Below are 20,270 nucleotides of genomic sequence, written 5' to 3'. Positions count from 1 at the left end.
CCATGTCAGTTCTATCTGATTCTGCCTCCCCTTCAGCTTGGCAGACCACTTTGTTTCCAATATGAGGACATTTTTTGACCAGTGTCTGACTGCCACTGATAAAAAAAAGACATAAATAATTTTCTTTGGCTGTTCTCCCTGCTTCCAATAGCTGTATGGAAAATATGTTGAATATGGTGCTCTGCAGTTATTACATGTCATCGATGACAAACATCCGACAGACGAGCTGCTCTTTCCATTTCATTACCTGCACATATAAGTCTGTTAATTATACAGTAATGGTTCTTTTCACCCAGTGATCCAGCTGCAATATAAAAATAAGAACACTAACAACCTGAACTGGTTACCTAACTTAGTAATTTCCATTATTATATATTATTTTGCTATGAATTATATCGTACGTAATACATTGTTTGAAAAGTGTCTTCACTTAATTATTTAAACAGATTTTAGTGACATCAATATGTTGACATATTTTATGTGAGTAGGAAGAAAATGAACTTGTATGAACTCATCCCACCAGGATTAGATTAAGCACCACAGGCAGCTAAGGATAGAAACTGTCTGTTAGCCCCCAGGCCATTCACTGAAATTTAGAAGTAGTAACTTAGCAACGAATAAATAATAAACGTGTCAATATATTATCAGACAATTATTTTTATTTTATGTTTTTTACCCATCTCTTTCTACACCAGGCCTAAACTGGTACATACTCTTTCTGGGTTTACAGGAAGTGTTTGCCTCAGTGATTGCTGATAGGAAATGGCCCAACACTATCGTGGCTGTTGCTGAAATCTTGAGTAAATCTTGTTATCTGTTGTGATTACAACAATAAACTGATGAAACATGCTTTTAAACTTAATGGCTGCGGAGACATACTTCCTTTGTTTACTTGCTTTTCCCCATACTTCATGTGTGCATAACAAAGCTTTTGATCAGCCTAAGGTGTTAAGAATAGGAATTAATGCAAACAACACAAAATTCATGTCATCACAAACATGTTTTAAGAACTGTTGAATTTATGAGTTTCAGCAAGTTTTTTTTCATCTTTTTCAAAATTATTTTTTGAAAGCACAGCGAGCTGAAAGAGAGGAAGGAATGTGCTTACACACCACTCTTTATCATTAGTTATTATTCACCTCTGGCTCTCTTCCACAGTGCATTCTTTCTCTTGTCTTCCTCCCATCACTCCCAACGGTCTTGGCAGATGGCTGACCCTCCCCGAACATGATTCTGGTGGTTCTTCCTGTTAGAAAGGAGTTTTTCCTTCCCACTGTCACCAAGTGTTCCATCAAAGGGGATCATTTGAATGTTGGGGTTTTGTCTCTGTCATTGTAGTGTCTTTACCTTACAATATAAAGTGCCTTGAGGCAACTCCCGATTTGATTTAAGACTGAATTGAAAGTTTGCGCTGAACATACATTTTGAGTAATGTAATTAATACCCATTTCTAATCACCAACCAGTTAATTTTTTTTATCTTTATCTGGGACTTTATTGTATATTTCACTTTCCACATTGAAGGTAGGCTGCCGTTATGCAGAATGCGATACATTTCAAACAAAAAACAGCAAATAAATATACAAAGCCAAAATAAACTTAAAAACATTACAATTTTATTAAAAAATTGTTCCTAATTCCGTTTGTGGGAAACTGATGTCTCCGTTTACAGGCAAATAATAAAAAAAAACGTCCCCATTGAGCAGTCTCAACCCCCCCTTCTGCCACCCTCTGCATTATTGAAAGGGGCGGTCTGGAAAGAGTCTAAGCGGATCCTGCAGTGTGTGTGTGTGTGTGTGTGTGTGTGTGTGTGTGTGTGTGTGTGTGTGTGTGTGTGTGTGTGTGTGGTAGAGAGAGAGAGAGGCTACCGTGACAGCGTCTCTTGATGCTGAAGCGCTGTCGCAGTGGGCTGAACCGCTGTTTCTTCTTTGTTCCGTCAGGGTAACCATCTGAGTATTTTACGGAGATAAACAGAATAAAGTGTCATTCAGTCGCAATGGGGAAGGTGGAGGGAGGAATGAAATGCGTGAAGTACCTGCTGTTCGTGTTCAACTTCACATTCTGGGTAAGTGGATGTTTTCGGTTCCGGTGCTGATGAGATGCAAGTTGCGCGTAAATAAACGACGAGCAAGTGCAGCAGTGCGGAATAGCAACTCTCACTCCGCGCGGCAGACTTTCGCGTCCACGTGGTGTTTTAGCGGTGATGCAAAGGCGCTTTGCGGTTTTCACCCACGAATATCTGCTTTGTTTAGTTGCTTTCCAGCACGGGTTTGGGCTGTTCTGCGTGGCGCTGAAAGGGTGACAGCTAGAGGTTTTTTAGTTTTGGCTCTCCGGTCTCAAATCAGATTTTCCACAGAGGAAAATCCCGCCCCCCTTCTTCTTCCCGGGGAAGCGTGTTTTTGAAAGGAAGACTGAATGAAAAGGCAGAGAGGGACACAGATTGAGACACAGCAGCGTGGAAAACAAGCTGAGCTCTTTGCGCTCTGTGCTGTATTTCCTCATTAACACAAACTGTCAACTGACTTGTAATCAAGAAAAGCTCTGCTCGCACTTCTGTTTTCTTTACAAGCAGCACTCAGAGATAAACTCATGCTACTCCAGACAGTCAGGTGGCTGCCAACGATGGATATACGTCGGTGTGTTATTTTGTCTTGTGCACATGCTTTCCACACGTGAATAAACCTCACAGGTTTGGCTATTCATTCCTTACAGATTCTTTGTGTGACCGTGAGTGTTGGGCTGCACTTTGCCTTTATTTATGCCGCTGTTCACACTCACCACTCATGGACAAGTTTCTTTGTGTGTGTGAAAGAGACTTTTCCAACAAGCATCTGTGGAGTGGATCAGCGCCCTGTGAAAGGATCTATTGTGACAGTGGGACAATGGCATAATTTCAGGCTGCTGCTCGAGCCCTGGCTGCTCCTGCTTGGCTAAGCAGCAAAGCTTGCATGAGTCCCACTTCTCCTACGATTGACTGGTCCCACCATTGGCAAACTCCACTATCCCTGGCTTGATGGCACCTGTGAGTGGACACTTGCATGCCGAGGGGTAAAAATGAGAGATATGACAGGGTGAGAAAGAGTTAGCCATCCGATAGGCAAGAGTTAAAGATTTAGAGATGGAGGATGTACAGTGAGGCAGACAGTGAATGTGACAGAAGAGAAAAGGGTCACTGGGAGATTGCGAGGGATAGTGTGTGCGTGCTCACATGGTGTAAGAGGGACAGTTGGCTTGAATTTGACCCAGATAAAGACAGAAAACAGATCAGTATGAGCGTGTTGGAGTGCTCTGTGGATGAATGCCGACTGCTTGTGTTACAAATGAAAAAATGAAAACAGAAACTATTCTTCATTTGCAGTTTTTAGTCTGCTTGATTACCCACCACTCATAATCGTTGCACGCCAATTCCCGCTGGGCCGCAGTCCTCTCTGTTGTTTATGGAGTGAGTGATGAAGAGAAGGGAATGATGAAAGCAAATAGGATTTCTTTGAAATCCCCTCCTGAGCCCCAGTTGACGGTTGAACACTAATACTCTGACTGTAGACCGTTAAACAGAAAATAAATCGTTTTTTTACCTCAAGTATATAAAGAGTGATATTACTGTAGTTATACACATGAAACACACACAGACACACACTCCAGCTCCCACCATTCGGGTGAGATGAGATTCCCGCAGAACCCTGTTAAAGAAAAGGCCACTGATTAAACGCAGGCCAAGCTATTGTGTATATTTCACCATATTTCTTCTGTAAACAGACCATCAGTACCTCGCTGCCTTGTCTGCTCTGTGTTCTTTGCCCTATTTAGTAAAAAATTAAGCCAGCAAGGTAAACAGAAGGCTACAAGGCAAACACTGTCTCAGAGTGTTGTGCACAAAAGGTGCAGTAGGAAACTTTAGTTTACCGGTTATCAGTCCAACAGAAAATAATGTCCTTGTTCTTGTGCAGAGATTATCATCTTAAAAAGGTCACACATGTGCTTGTAATCTTTTCTTCCACAGTTTCTCAATTTGTTACAAATGATACCATTTATCTGATGCAGTCAAACTGCAACGTTGTTACTTATGAGTCAGCTATAGTGACACTGGGTATCACATTGAGGGAAAGTTTTGTTCTCCTGTTTTTACATCTAAAGAGCATCCGATGCAATTTCTAAATAGAGTAGGATCTAAGTATGCGCCAGCTGCTTTTTCACGGATCAAACATATCAAACATTGTAATCTGCATTCTGTAAATCGTGGTATAAATTAATACAAAAACATATTTTTCCCACAATCAATTAGAAAGGAAGATTTACTTTCTTTCTAATTGAAAATGAAAGCGCCTGCTGGGGAGAGTACCAAGTCTTTCACAGAAATGAAATGACCTTATCCAAAGCAAATGAAAGCCACAAGACTCATAAAGTCAAGATGTAACAGTACAAAGAGAACTGAAACAGAACTGAAAAACCCTGCATGAATACAGTATTTAATGCAACCAAACCAACCAACTAAAAGACAAACAAAACAGAGCACTGGGGTCATGTAGGACTTTTAACACGCATGCAGCAGAACAGGGTAAGAGTACGCTAAAGGGACATCACTTCAGGAAACATTCAAATGTCAGCTGGGATAGTTTGCAACTCTTCAAGCCACCCTATTCTCAAACTGCTGAATTAAGAAAATTGATGGATGGATGGAAAGTAAGTGGCTTATGAACCTAAAGGACACGAGATCAAGAAAAACTGGTATCCCATGTTGACACGTTGAGTAATTAATTCCCTTGTAAATGTCAGACTCCACTGGCTCCAGCTCACATAATTCTTGTATGGCATCATGTTATTTGACATTTTTTGTTTGCTTTCCTGCTGCCACTTCAGCTGGAGCAGGTTACTCATACTTTGACCGCTGTCTGGATACATTTAGAAGACATTGTTTTGAAGATTTCTGGTAAAAAGCCTAAAAAAACACTTTTTGTAGATGTGTTTCACTCCACCAGCCCCGCCTGTGGCTGAGTACAATAGCATTTACTCCACCCATAATTATGTCGCTCCTATTTACACTTTGCTGCTGCCCATCATTTTTAATGTGCCCTTGCTTCTGTTTTTTCCTGAACATGTACCAGACAAAAGACTATTTTAAAAAAAGCTTAACCAATTACTGCTGGATTTGAATTGTTTGAAAGGGATTTTTCTTGTTACTTTTATAAACTATTTTTGGTTTAATATACAGTAAAGCTCTTTTTTTGTCTGAACTAGAAAGTGGATAATGCCACAGACTGTCTGACCAAGACCACAGCCCTGTGTCAGCTCAGCCCCTGTTTTCATGGAAATTCCCCTCACAACAACACTATGTAACGGCACTTTTAACAAGCAGGCCTTAAACTGTAAAAGAACCTCAATAAAGCTCCAATACCAAGATTTCCATCCATTCCTGCAAATATCCAGACATAAAATGTCATGGTCCTGGGTCGTTGACCCAGCGTTTTGTGTTTTGTGACTATTTCCCTCTGTTCTAGTTATTCTGTGTCCTCCCCCCTTGTGTCCGGTTCGGGTTCTAGATTTCCTGTTTTACTTTGTAGGTCTGTGTCTCGTTATGCCCATTAAGTTCCAGCTGTGTCCCCTCCTGTGTGCCATTTCCTCATTACCTGGTGTGTGTATTTATAGTTGGTGTCTGCCTGTGCTCCTCGTCGGCTCGTCTGCGTTCATCCATGTATCACTGCGTTCCTCCGTGTAGCTCTGCATTCTATGGTGTTTCGTTCCTGTCTCTGCGTCTCTCTGCCCCGCACCCCTTTTGTATGGTCTCAGGTTTGTCTTTAGTTTCTCCCAGTTTAGGTTTGTAATTGCTCATGTTGAGTTGCCTGTTTTTGCCACCACCACCACCTTGTAAATAAACATCACTCTGTCATCAGTTCGCTGCATCTTGGGTCCTCCTTTTCCTCCACACCACACGGCTCCCTCCGCCAGCCGTGACATAAAAGGCATTGGTACTGAAGGGGGGACACAGGGAAAAACTGGTGTTTTGGAGACTTAGGCTATACAGAACACACCCGAGAGATTTTAATACTCTGAACAAAATGTGTCCGTAGTCTGTGCATGCAAGCAGAGGAGTCTTCTAATGACTTACTCCCTCCTTTTCTCTCTCCCATCCCTATTCCAGTCTCTCTTTCATTGTGTCTGTCAGTTTCCATCCTATTGTGCACTAATGCATATAGTCACAGGGAGACAGTGGGTCTTTGTCCTTTGGTGAGATTGGGAGGGCGAGGCTGCGATGAGGTGGGGTTAAAGAAGGGGGGCTACATGGGGATAATCAGGGGGTGGTAGCAGAAAACAAGGGAGGGGTGTGGCAGGGGAGTTGGGGGGAGGGGGGGGTAAACCAGGGGGATATGAAAGCAGAGAGGGTATTAATGGGACCTTTGGGATATTCCGGCTCATGATGGGAATGCATTTAGCGTGGCAGCTACTGACTGCAGTGTTTTGAAATGTGATTTGGAAAAAGGCTTTTAAATGCAATCACAGCAGTAATGAGCACAAACCTCGTTCAACCTCAGAACCACCTGCTCTTCAAAACAGCCGCAGCACGATCTACAGCAGCCCGAGACGGCCTTGCTCTTCCAACAGCACTGTGTGCATATCCACAAAATCCAGTAGGAAGCAGTAACCGCTTCACATTTTGCACCAACACCATCGCACCAGGTGTTCTGACAAATACCACCGTTAAATAGATCCAGAGCCCCTCTCCACGCTAATCCAGCCTGGTTCAGTAAGTCTGCAGATCCTTTACTTCGCTGTGCTTTATCACTTTGGACCTGCTAATCCTGAAACCCCAAGAGCTCAGCTGTCCCATACATCACCACGCATCACACTAAATCCTCGATTCGGGGGGAAACCGGCTTCCCAGCACCTGTCCCATTCCGATGCTTTACAGCTGAGCTGCTGGCTTCACTTTAAACCAACACTGTAAAATACAACCTGTGGAAAGAAAGAGGCACAGGAGTCAGCAGAATAAGGGGGAAGATTAGATATACAAAGCAAAGAAATGGAAAAAAGAGAGAGCAAAGTAAACAAAAGCAGCATTAAGATGGAAAAGTTTGTTTTTGTCTGAATTTGGCAGCAGAGCTTCTTTCTCCAAATAAATTCACCTAACAGAGCTTGAGGACACATAAACAGACACACAAACATCGGTCTACCTAAATTCTAGAACTAGGATGCCAAGAAACCATGTGACTCCTAAATACTCACAATTTAGACAAGTCGTTTTATTTCTCCGTGCACACAAACACACACACGTATCGGTGCTGTTGTTTTGAAGCTCAACATGAAGGTTTTTAGACTGGATTATCCTCAGGGGGCCGAGCGATCATTAAAACCTCTCTATACTGATCTGTAAGTGGAGCATCCACAGTGACCCCTGCTACTCACATCTCTGTAAAAAGGGGAAAATACATCCAGTTGAAGGTCTTTGCAGCACTTATGGAACACGTTCTTGCTGTGTAACGCTCCCTGAAAGTAAGAGGCTTGAGTATGATTTTGTTTAATGCATAGTAACAGAGGTTTAGATGAAGGAAAATATGAGCGACATGTAACCACATTTCCAAACAAACAGGAGAGCCTGTTTAAGCTCAAGGTGCCACAGTGCTGCACACAGCCAAGCTGGTCATTTTCTCCCCACTGGGAAGCCAGTGGTCGTTAAAGGGTGTTTCCGTGTTACGTAAGATGGCTTTGCTCTGCTCCAGGGCTAAAATGCTCAGATGATCCACCCTTAATGTGGACAGACATTTTCACACAAAAGTGTGACACGTTCGCCTGTCTGCTCCTTTAAACTGAATCTATAAAGAGGGTGAAGGGATTGTTGTGTCTTTCAGGAACACCAGCAGGAGGAAGGAGAGAGCCGGTTTGCAAATGGAAAAAAAAAGTGCTGGGAAAAAGCAGCGCTTTTGTGATCCTGGCTTAAAACAGTGACCGAGATCAAGAGAAAAGATAGTATTTGTATGAAAAACATAGTTCAGTGTAAAATATATCCAGGAGTCTGCTTATTTTTGCAACTCAGTGCATTAAATGCATCTGGTATTTTTGAGGGTTTGGTTACTATTAAAGCAGCACATCATTGTCAGCTATTTTTTATCATTTATTTATATAGAGAGTATGTCTCCTCTCGTTCTTTCTCCACCCAGCTGATGGGCTCCTTCGTTCTGGCGGTGGGACTGTGGCTCCGTTTCGACCCAGAAACTGTTTCTCTGCTCAGCGGCGATAAGGCACCAGATACCTTCTTCATTGGTGAGCACCACAGCGCATCTTTACAGCCAAGTCTGGCACTTTATAATTGTGTAACAATACGCCCAACCACATCCAGCACAATGCTGTTGATTTAACACATGTGTGGGTTAATTCACCGCAGGTTTTGGTAAAAGCTCTGTAAAACGCTTGTTGTCAACTGAATGTGATGAATTGTGTTTTCGTCACCACTGGGAGTTGTTTTTCTAGTAAAGTCCGGTTTGGGTTTGGGTTTTAAAGAAACGCAGCTGGGAAATCACTTTAAATGGGTCAAGGGAAGGTCTGCTGTTTCTGTTAACAATTAAGCTGAATATTAGGAATAGAAATGGAGAAGTAAGGCAGGAATTGTGCCAGTTGAGTGGCTTGTTTGATAAATGTGCATTAACTTATTAAAGCATCAAATGTTCTCTCACACTTTTTAAATTAGCAAACTTTCATGCTGGCGATGAGTGGGAATAACAGGAAGTGACTGTGGTGCAGTGTGAATACATTAGTGGACTCGCACGGGTGTGCACCACCTTTTAATCGGTCAATCTGCCCAGATGGAAAGAAAGAGGAGGAGGGGAGAAATATATGGACAATTAAAGAGAGTTACATCATGCAAATGGCAAACCTTTGAAGCAAAAATTGGACATAGCATAATAATAAAGTGCTGAATGTTGAAGGGGGGGAGAGGAGTGGATTTACAAGGGTTTTCATGAGCTGAACACATAGTTTGTGTCATACTGAAGATATTTGTGGTTTCTTTTTAGGAAAAGAGATGCTTCTACTCTTGACTCCAGTCCAGCTAAACTGCTTTGGGGGATAACATGGTGTAATGGTAGACTACCTCTGGGAGAAATATTTGCTTACAGAATCCTGTAACACTGTTAAGGCATTTCAACACTTCTGCGAGAGTGCCTGTGAACTGAAGTCAGACGTCCATTGGAATTGACGGAGTGGGTGGCCCCTGTCGGGTCCTCTGAGCGTCTAGTGCTACACATGGGTTTGACAGCGAGCGCTGTACCCACAGCTGAGCACCCTCAACAGTTGCTAGGGCTTGTTTCCATAGCATCAAACCCCCACAAAACTTTCTTTTTAGTTGAAAATTATTTTTAAGATGGAAGATAAAATAAGTTGGGACACAGAGGAAAAAAGGAAAATCTGATTTCCAGTATTTTCTTTCTTTCTTTCTTTCCCAAACAACAGTTTTGTTTAGCTTGTGGCGCAGTGCGAGCAGCAACATCACTTGTCACCAGATGGAAGAAGTTAAAAGCTAATTAGCCATCCTTAACTGACAGCACATTTAACACCTCCTGCTGTCAAAACTCTTTACAGGCAACTAAAGAAAAACCTGCAGGGTTACTGTATTGCACTTTGAGAAACCAGACCTCTCTGTCTCACTCTGACCTGACCCCATATAACATGAGAGCACCCTGCCTTAAACTACCCTCTGTGGAGCTGTTGCCTCACAACAGACCCCACTTGCATGAGATTACATGGAGCGGATCTGTTGAGTTCCTCCCTACAGACCAGCCCATGATGCACTGTGTGTTTCCTAATGAGACACTGAATGGTTAGCCAAGGGGCATGGCATGAAGCATCCACTCAGACCTCCCTCTAAGTCAGGCTTTTGCTATTAAGGGTATTTACTGAGGACGCCATTAAAGGGCACAACAAGAAGGGCTACTCTTAAAAAGGGATGTGGCCAAGCACCAATTTACACAGCAAACAGTACAATCAGAAATTATAATGCCTCTGTTTGTTTTCCTTGGCACTACGACTAACTCAGATTACAATCCTAGTCCTATGCTGCCCCCTTGTGGTGACTCTGTAACATAACCTAATCACCAAAGGAACAAGATGCGGGGGAAAGCTGAGCGTGTTGACATGAACACAAGAAATCTTTTGTATACCATTCCTGTTCATATTAACAAGAACCTTTTATGTTCCTCCAGGTGTGTACATACTTATTGGTGCCGGCGGTCTGGTGATGCTGGTCGGTTTCTTTGGCTGCTGTGGAGCCGTTAGAGAATCACAGTGCCTGCTGGGTTCAGTGAGTAAAAATGCACACACATCATAAGCAAAACTCCAACTGGAATGCACTTTTGGCATTTTATACTTCCGAGTAGTAAACGCTTAATCCCTTTTTGCAGTTCTTTGCCTGTCTGCTGATCATCTTTGGGTCTGAGGTGGCAGCAGGAGTGTTTGGATTCTTAAACAAAGACAAGGTACGTTCATTGTTTCACTGTTTTTGAAAACTGCAAGCAGTACCAATAGTCCAAATTCACTTTTCTTGTCTTACACAGATAATTGAAGATGTCCAGAACTTCTACGCAAAAACCTACAATGAAAACAGCAACGGCACTTTGATCCTCTCTTACCAGAAAGTGGTACATATAGAAGAAAACAATTATGATCAACTACATATATGAGGAATCATTGCTTTTTTTTAATGCTCCCTATAATAGGCCTTGTCTTCTCATATTTTTCCTCCCATTTTAAGCTGAGCTGTTGTGGAACTATAGAAAACCGATGCCCCGATGCTGAAAAAGACACCCGGGTAAGACCTCGAGCAGCTCTATACAATCAGCAGAAATTAAATTGGTTGATATCAAATGAATGAGTCTGGTGCCTTACAAAACATCTCCTCTGCAGGACTGCGAGACGGGCATCAAAGACTTCTTCAACAGTAAACTCTTCATCGTCGGATACGTGGGCATAGGAATTGCTGGTGTCATGGTGAGCAGGGAGAAGAGAAAAGTCAGGAATGCACATACGTACGTGATGGCGGATAATAAGATGATTTGTGTTTGCTGCTCTACAGATCATTGGGATGATTTTCAGCATGGTGCTCTGCTGTGCCATTCGCAACAGCAGGGAGGTCATCTAAGACGGATCCTTGGCCTCTGCTCTGACCTGCTTCTGTATCCAGCCCGTAAAGACTGTACAGCAATTCGTATTAAATGTCATCTCCTGTCTGTCAACCACCTGGGGAGCCAGGAAGTAGAACATGTTCGAAACAATCCCTTTCCACTGCAGTGCTCATCCCCTCCCTTGTGCAATGATCTTTTGGTTTGTTTTGTTGCTTATTTATTTCCAGTCCAAAGCAAACAACCACAGTCGACCTTTCACAGCATTCTGGGAAGACTTTCACATATCAAATGGGAACAGTACAAATTCTATTGCGGAGCAGACAACCTGTCAAATAGCTTTTCCTAATGGCCACAAATTTTGAACCCACATACTATCACAGCAGTGTGAAAGCTTTTTCACACAGCCTTGACGCTGACCCCTGGGCTGTGGGAAACTTAAGCCTGAGAAAGCAATCTGAGGTGAAAGCTGCTGAGTTTGCTTATCTGTGCGCACAGAAACACACACACAGACACGCAAATACAGCTATGTTGTGCTACGTGAGCCCACGATCTTAAAAAAGATTTCTGCATCTCAGAGACCGTTTTGATTGGTTGGATCGGTGTGGAGCGTTACTCATGCGCGCTGTATTTCGATCCGGCAGGCATCCATCGGGATGCCCCATCACAGTGTGAGCGGACACTCCGTGAACCACTCAAACCACACAGGTTACACTAAATGACCAAAATCCAATGATCCTATTAAAGAACTCGTTCATATTTAGGGAAATCCACCTATTTGGTTTATTTTTAGAGTTAAGTGAACAGATTGAGGCCCAGTAAACATACATTACAGCCAGTTAGCTTAACTTAAGACAGTCAACATGTCGTCTCGTAGAAGAAGGAAAAATGTGTTCGCACTTTTTTTGTTACCTTTGGAAGGATTCAGTTTTTTTTCCATGTGTTCAGTATTTACTCTCAAACAATTAAGTTTGGATGTAACTTCCTATTTAACAAATATGAAAGCAGCATTCATCCTGTCATGTGGCTCATGGACAGAAAGTGAGTGTATTTCTCAGAACTCTCATATCTTTGCAGAACTAGGTTACTTTGCATGATAATGTTCATATACGAGCATAATATGTTGTCTAATTTAAGTACTACATTCCCAAGCTGGTGTGTGCTGATGAGTTAGGCAGATCACCAAACTCCAAATTCCTCTATTGAGCAGGAGTGAGCATGAAGGCTACCTGAAGAGTTACACAAATGTGCTTTTGCAAATCCAAAAGAATATATATTAACTTCATTTAAAAGCATCTTGTGTGGTCCAATGAAAATAATCTGTTATGTAATAAAGCGTCCCATCAGACACTGTATAGAAGACCCAGACCCAGCGGTCATGTTTACAGGCTAAACTATCCAGTCAGCTGAGAACAGGCACAGGTGGTGGTTAAATGTGCTCATCTAAGCCAGGCCTCTGATGTCTTCTCACTTGCGTCAGTTTTCTCTCGGTGCCTTAAAATTACACCACCCTCAAAAAGAAGCAGTAGAATAGTCTCTATATTTGACTCAGTTCATTAACCTCAGCGTGTAGGAGGGAAGGATAGACGACTCAGCCTGGGTTGTTTCCACCTATCCAGCTTAAATCAGGCCATTGCTTATTCTATAGGACGTTTTCCAGCAGGCAGGACAGTAGGATGTAAATATGTTTCCTTTTCTATTGTACATTGTTTGTGCTAAATGTGATAGTTACTATTTAACATGCTGTGTTTAGACAGATGTTGGCAGTAGCTGTACAGTGTAATAGTGGCGAGATTGTTTGTATCCACACAGCTCGAACAGCGTCTGATTGATGTGCCTTTCTTGAAGCTGGTCGGTGAGCTGAACGTAGTGAATAAATGTAGCAACAGCGTGCACGTTTGTAGACTTGGACTGCAGTTAGCTGTCAAATGTATTCGACGAGTAGCAGACGGGGCTCGACTCGCCATTTTATGGCGTGTTTCACAGTGCTGCGTTCAACTCGAGCTCAGCCAAGGAAGCTGACGTGGTGCGAGCAACGACTTTCCTGCCAAATATTTCAAAAGGCTTTTGGTACCAAGGAATCCTGTAACGAGGACTCAAAACAATCATTTTAATGCTGATTAAGTTCCAACAATCAAGCTGCGTCAGACATGCTGGTCAATATTACTATTCTTTGTTTTTTCCATTGCATTGTAATGTGGCACAAGCGATGACAACAAGTGAGACTTGATAACCACTTCAGGGTGCCAGGAGGCAGTGTTTACTCTGAAGACTGAAGCAACACAGGACTATCACCAGACTGTCACTTCAGAGGCACAGTTTACTGCTACCAAAGCCACCAATCTGTTGCTGTCTTCCTCATTTCTATTTGTTAGAGCAAATCTGGAGATGTAACACACTGTGCACCTCAAAAACAAAAACTCTGTACACAGTCAAGCCTTTCATAGATGATTGTGTGTTAATTTATTTTGATACCATTCCAGGCCTCTCAGGAATATAGGTGTTTGAAGTTTAATAAAGCTTTTTGAAGGTTTTGTAGAGCTTCACGTGTCTGTCCTTCCATTATTGCATCACAGACATTTGCACAAGTGCACACAGGGAGGACATGCTGGTCTTTATTGGCCATTTCCTTTTGGAAAAGTGTTCAGTGGTAGTAGATTTACAATTGTATGTGGATGATTAAAGCAGATACAAGTTTATATATAAACTCTGAAAGCATTGACGTTTCTTTTTGCACATACACAGATTTAAAGTGTGTGAGATTGTTGTTTAATATCTTGGGATCGGTCCACACGTTCACGCAGGATGTCAGTGACACGCTCACGGCACACTTCTAGCAATTTCCATTAATGAAATCCATCTGCAGCATTTTCCTGGATGCGCTCTAAATGTAGCGATATTTTTACCTCACATCATGAGAAGTGCTGACACAGCAAAGCTCCTTTAGAAAATAAAATGCAAATAATTTAGTAGTTTCTAAATGCAGCACTGCACAATTTAGAAGCAATGGTGATCCCCAGGAAAACCAGTGAAATCTCCAGTGATTAAGTAGGTTTCCAGATTTAGTTGCATGAGTTTCATGTCAGAGGTTCACATTTCTGCACTTGATCTGTAAGGACAGCTGGATATTAAGTTAAAGGTATAGTTATGTGTGCAATCCAGCTGGCTCAAGGACTTCCCGGGGTGAAATTACCTCAGCACTGCAGCACGAGCACTTTTACTGCCAAAATCTGAACCACGCTTGTGGTGCATGTGTAAAGGAGCAGGGTAACACCTTTCAGGCCTACATAAAAACAAAATATTAAATCATCTGAAGTTAATTTGCTGCCTGTTTCCCATCAGCGAGTGATTACAGACTATAACATTCAACACTTCGAGCCACACACACTCAACACAAACAACAGAAATAAACGCTGCATTTACAGATATTTATTCAGCATTTATGTATTTACAAAAAACTGCTCTAATTTGGCTCCACTTTGCACAGTTTGAGAAAACTGAAGAAAAACCTGCATATTTACATTGGTAGAACAGTTTAAATGACTTTAACCCATGAAAAGGTCGAGCAGGCAGAGAATCTATCATTACACTGTTTACTGCCTCTGAATGCCTAACATGTCATTGTGTGTGTGCTCCTGCATCTCTGACAGCTAGAAATCAGACAGACAACCACAACAGACTAAGAGAACATGGCTACATGTAGGTCATGTAGCACCTTTTTTCTTCCACGTTTGGTCCCAAATGCCAAATGAATCCATCAATAAAGTCTTTACCATTAAACAACATTTCCTTTACCACAAAAATGTGGTTCTCTAAAGTCAGCTGCAGGTGGCCTTGTTGGGCTTTATTTGCAGAGTTAAAAAACACAAACAAAAAATACACAGAGTTGTGTAGAAGAGACACAGTGCGCGCTCAAAACTAAAATTCACTTTAGATCAATCACAGTTGTGTATGTGGTGCGAGAACGGGGAACAGGAGACCTCTTGACCAAACGTTTCTTCTTCATCTTTTCTAAACCATCATCCCTAGCTGACAGAATTTGGGACGAGGTTATGCCCCTTTTTTATTTATCCTCTTAAAACAGGACGGAAGTGAAGTAAAAATGTTCTACCACTATTGTTTTATGCTAATTGGCACAGTTGTGTCTCTTCATAACATTAAATACCATCACCTCATAGTTGCCAAGATAGAGCAGTTAGATGGAAAACCAGATTAGGGTTGCAATGAAAGGCAGGTGATGGAGTAAAGCTGAGAAAGCAGTGAATAGTCTGGTGCCCCTGAAGCAGAGCTCTGGGCAGGTGAGGAAAGCTCTCTCTCCCAGAAAGATCCAGTGAAGCACATAGACTGGTAAACTTCAACCTCAGTCTCTTAAAAAAAGAGATCTTCATGCTAAAGTCATATTTTTAGACCATTTTAAAATGAATGGCATATCTATGATCCATTTAGCATTTTACTCGAAACCTCCAACAATAAAGAAGGTACACAAAGAGCTGGATCCATTGCTACACTCGGGGCATAGCTGCTGTAATTTAATAAACCAGCAAAGGTTGGAAACAGCTTTTTTTTTTTTTATGCAGAGCAGATGTTGTAGGGTGTGTACCCCAGCAGGAACTCTCCAACACCCACAAAGTACACAACCTGTGCAATGCCAAAGAGCGGGGCTATGACAAGGGCCCGGCAAGTAGCTCCCTTGAGGAAAGCTCCAGGACCCTCTTTTCTCAGGATCTTCCTGCAATTAACAAGACAAGCCCAGAATTAGTCTTTGATTTATGCTATCGAGGCCAAGCCAAGCAGAATGTTTGTTGGTGATGCTGAGAATCCAAAGCTATGATTTAAGCTATGTTCACCTGATACAGTCCACCACGCCACTGTACGTTTCTTCATTAGTTCCTTTTCTGAGTGACTGGAGCCTTGTTTTGACAACTGCATGAGACAGAAAATTATAAATTATGCAAATAATAAAATGATGTTCTTCTTTAAAATGTCACTTTACTTCGTAGTGCACCAAATGAGTCTCTCACCATCACAAGGACTGACAGCCACAGCGGCGATGGATCCAGCCAAGCAGCCAGACAAAAAGGACCAATAGAAAGGGACGGATGGGTCGTCAGATGAATGCTGGCCAAGCTGGTGCACATGTGCAAAAAGAGGAAAGTACACAACAGAGAACGGGATGTCCCTGAAAAGATAAAATACAAACATGTTTGGATTGATAGACAGAAAGATGTAAAACTGGTTGATTAAACATGTGATATGGCAATACATTTGCACATCTCACCTCATCAATGTGGCCCCAAGACCCCTGTATAGTCCTGTAACACCCTTGGTCCTCAGCAGCTCTCTGGTGATCTGTATGGCAGAAGTTCGCATGGCTTGAGGCCCAGGGACGGTGTTATAGGAACGGCTAAGAACTGCGCTGGCCCTGCCCATCTTCAGAGTTGTTACAACAGCGGGCATCACTCTCTGCTGGGCAGCTGGCAGAAACAGGAAATCTAAGTATTTTAGAGCTGAAACACCCCCAAACACCAGTTTTGTTTGGGGGTTTTTGCAAATGATTTGCAGATGTAGATGGTTTTACCTATCCTGCCTGCATCCTGCAGCTGGATCTTGAGCATCTCCATGGGTGTGGTGACAATGACCTGGCACATCCCCGCACAGCATCCCGCCAACATCTCCTTGAACACTGTCAACTTACCACTAAGGACCCAAACACGTCGATTAGATAAAAAATAAATAAATAAGAATGACACTGGATGTTAATATGTTCTTAAGTGCTACTCACCCATCTTTGCTCAACATGTGGCGAAAGAAATCATTAGCAGCTAGTTTGATGGCTTTCTCTGGGGTTACCAGGGTTAGATTTACTGCAGCACCTGCAACAACAAACCTGCTTGTGACAAACTTCCTCCTAATGAAGCAAAGGTGCAGACTTGCTGAAACATATTAACTCATCAGTCTGACAGCACATTTTCCAGTGCAGGAAAACAGGAGTATAGAAACTATCCTGACTGTAGGAATGTGCAAAGCAAAACGGAAATGTTTAGCAACAGAACAAAATAGCCTGCCACTAAGCTACTGTGACACAACTGACTGCATTTTTCGCTGCCTTGCACCAAACCATTAATGGGCCAGTTTACTCAGGCTTTGATCCAACACTGAATGTGACTCAGCATCTGTGCGTCTTATTAAATTACCCAGTCTGGTTGTATTGGTTCCACCAATTTCAAATAAGGTCAGGCAATTAAAATGTGTCATAGATCTCTTTGCTTTTACATATATTTTTTTTTTTATTTATTTAACCTTTATTTAACCAGGAATGTCCCGTTGAGATCAAAGACCTCTTTTTCAAGGGAGTCCTGGCCAAGAGGCAGCACATTTCAAGACAAATACATACGAACAAACAAAGTTAAAATTACACAAAACAATTACACATTATTGAGGCAGCCTGTAGGCCTTTGAGTTTAGTTTTAAAAACATTTAAAGACAACAATTCAGTCAGTTTCCAGTCTTTCTGTAACATGTTCCATGAAAAAGGCGCAGAGTGGACAAAGGCTTTCTTACCCAGCTCTGTGCGGACAAGGGGAACAGACAACAGCAGCTGATCATTTGAGCGCAAGGAGTAAGAACCACTATTTGTCCTTGTGACCAAAGTACAAATATAAGGAGGCAGCAATCCAAGCATAGCTTTGTAAATAAAAGTCTATAAAAGTATATCTGCCAATGTAGGTGATGGCAGTTCTTGCAAAACTAGATAAAGGACTTTGGGGCAAACAATCACTTGTAAAAACTGCAAGTATGGGCAAGTATTACCTCTGTACATGCCAAAGTAGCCCTCAGATTTAACTGTCTTCACTAGGCAGTCCATCCTGGTGAGAAACATGAGATTCACAGTGAAGGTTGTTATCATTCAGTGTAGCAGAATGGTGTCATTACAACATAAGTGTCACTGAAACATAATGATGACACAGCAACAAGAACAGGAACTTGCATAGTAGAAACAATAATGTATTCACACGCATTTTTAAGAAGAAGAAGAAGCACTGGATTATGAAGATACAAACTATACTAGTGTTGTCGCAAACTATCAGTGAGTTTTCATTTGCAGGTGCCGGTCTCACATGTTCTTGTAGATTTGCTGCCCACTGCGCTGGTTCTGCAAGCGCGTCTTGGCCAAGTCGATTGGGAACACACAGGTGACTCCTACCATGCCTGCAATCCCTCCATTGATCAGTTTGGCTGGTAGACTGTACAAAGGCAAGTCGCAACAGACAAGGACATAACAATCATTCTTTTTCCCACCATTTCTGCAGTTACACAAAGAAGGGCGTTGACAGGCGAGGCGAGAAAACCTGCTCAAACTAAGCTGAAGTAATATGAAAGCAACTCATTATGCTTCTTGGTGTGTGACCCATACTAGTGTATCTCTTTGTAGAAGCTATAGAAAATAACTTGTTGACAAAGTAAAGCAAACAACTCACATATAACTGTAATAAAGTGCTACACATCGGCACAAGAGCAAAAGACAGGTGTGTTTACTGTATAAAACTATTGGATTGACAAAAAAACAATTAGAACATGCCTCGTTCCTATTATCTCATCTAACTTGGTGCACAGGTCCGTACCTTATCTGTTGTTGCTGGGCCATGGTTCTTGAATTTGGTGAGTGCAGAAGTTGTTTTAGCACAGAGGGAGAGCAGGCTGAGAGTCCCTGAGAGACACTGAGCAAGGCAAGAGCAGAAATAAGCTCAAGGTGATATATATAGAGGAAAGTCCGGCCCTGCAGAGACAAGGATAAATTTGACTCTCCACCCACTGCATTACCAGCCAAGTTAAAATCAGGGTCAGTTACCCACCAACATCAAAGCACAATCCTAATATCCAAATCAAGGCAGGCATACACCCATCTGCAGTGTGTCATTTCAGATGAATCCAGCTCTTGTCTCGAGGCGTCTTGATTGCAAACATACACTCATACAATGGATAAAATCATAAATTAAAAAACAAACAGCTACTGCGTCTCATAATAACCTGTGATCTGAGTTAGAAAGTTAACTACATCTGCTCTGCCTAATTACAAAAGCTTTACAGTTTTTTGCTTTTTGGTTGTTTTTTTAACCCGTCCTGCAACTTTTTCCCGGGTTGTTAAATTTATTTAGATGTGAAAGACATAGTAAAACATCGGAGCTGTATTCGAAAGAATCGTGGTTACTTACGGAAAAGAGCTGGGACAGCACGCCTTAAAATAAAGACTTTAACGCTGCTTCATATCCACCATCGTCTTGGTTAATAAATTAATGAATGAGTAGAAAGAGGAAGGAGACAAGCTACAGCTAGGTGCGCCTCAGACCTGACTTGGGAACCAATAAAAATTGATTCTCTAAAAACTGGGCGGGACAAACAGACCATGATGCAACATTTATAACCGTTTCTCTCAGACATCAGCCGAGTAATCCTGATATCTCTGATATGGTTCGTGCTGGCTCACAGCAGGAACCCATTTCCTGGAACCATCATTCTTGCTATTGTTAGGTATTGTACTGGGTCTGTTCATGGTCCAGTTTATTATTATCGCCACCCAACCCCCTAAGCTAAGCAGTAACCAAATTAGCCTTTTTTTTTTTAATTTAATTTATTTTTTATTTGTTTATTTCAATGTTTTTATTGTAATTTCACACTTTTAGTCATAAAAGACAAAAAAATCACAACTGTATTGCATGAACAGACTGTTTTATTGCAATATCATAATAAACTAGAGAACAGAACATGAGATGCACTACAATAACATCAACACACACAAACACGTAGTCATTTTCATTAATAGCTGAATCACTTCCGTGCAAGCGCGCTGCTGCTTGTATTGGAGTATTGTGAGATCTCCACAGCAGACTGGTTCTGTTTCTTCACACTGTCAAGTGTCGTGAAGCACTGATCATAAGGGATACGGCTGGTCCGGACGCAACGGTGTGTGCGTGTGTCACAGCGCCTACAGCTGCAGCAGTGGGCTGCGGGATAATACAGCTGTGGGTTGACATCCTTGGGACAACCAGGAATATGGGCAGCCCGGTACACCAAGGAAAGAGGAACACAGCTACGCTGGATCAAGAAAGTCTTCCCAAATCGTCCCCTCAAATTAGTGTCCTGGAAATGAGGAAACAAGGCTGATGACGAC

General features: G+C 42.1%; 2 protein-coding genes across 5 annotated transcripts; one reads left to right on the top strand and one right to left on the bottom strand.

The window, feature by feature from the left end:
* The first annotated feature begins 1,844 nt into the window (after window positions 1–1,844).
* tspan2b (tetraspanin 2b) lies at window positions 1,845–13,635 on the top strand. The gene is made up of 8 exons (XM_004558858.2): window positions 1,845–2,064; window positions 8,150–8,252; window positions 10,187–10,284; window positions 10,385–10,459; window positions 10,538–10,621; window positions 10,735–10,791; window positions 10,887–10,970; window positions 11,056–13,635. The coding sequence occupies exons 1-8, from the start codon at window positions 1,996–1,998 to the stop codon at window positions 11,119–11,121; spliced, it is 636 nt and encodes a 211-aa protein (XP_004558915.1). The 5' UTR covers window positions 1,845–1,995; the 3' UTR covers window positions 11,122–13,635.
* Window positions 13,636–14,515: 880 nt separating this feature from the next.
* LOC101486902 (mitochondrial glutamate carrier 1) lies at window positions 14,516–19,454 on the bottom strand. Of its 4 annotated transcripts, XM_076877967.1 has the most exons (11): window positions 19,315–19,445; window positions 18,955–19,051; window positions 18,724–18,878; window positions 18,220–18,345; window positions 17,912–17,967; window positions 16,884–16,974; window positions 16,680–16,798; window positions 16,380–16,575; window positions 16,123–16,280; window positions 15,949–16,024; window positions 14,516–15,830 (listed from the first exon to the last, which is right to left on the bottom strand). In XM_076877967.1, the coding sequence occupies exons 2-11, from the start codon at window positions 18,958–18,960 to the stop codon at window positions 15,671–15,673; spliced, it is 1,143 nt and encodes a 380-aa protein (XP_076734082.1). In that variant the 5' UTR covers window positions 18,961–19,051; window positions 19,315–19,445; the 3' UTR covers window positions 14,516–15,670. The 4 variants fall into 4 exon arrangements, with proteins under 4 accessions (XP_076734082.1, XP_004558917.1, XP_012776665.1 ...); XM_004558860.6 differs by lacking the exon at window positions 18,955–19,051 and having other exon boundaries at window positions 18,724–18,819; window positions 19,315–19,454; XM_012921211.5 differs by lacking the exon at window positions 18,955–19,051.
* Window positions 19,455–20,270: the final 816 nt, after the last annotated feature.

This window comes from Maylandia zebra, linkage group LG20 (assembly GCF_041146795.1).
Source record: "Maylandia zebra isolate NMK-2024a linkage group LG20, Mzebra_GT3a, whole genome shotgun sequence".
Lineage (NCBI taxonomy): Eukaryota > Metazoa > Chordata > Actinopteri > Cichliformes > Cichlidae > Maylandia > Maylandia zebra.
Note: the sequence above shows the minus strand (reverse complement) of the source record. Positions and strands in the feature narration are given on the sequence as shown.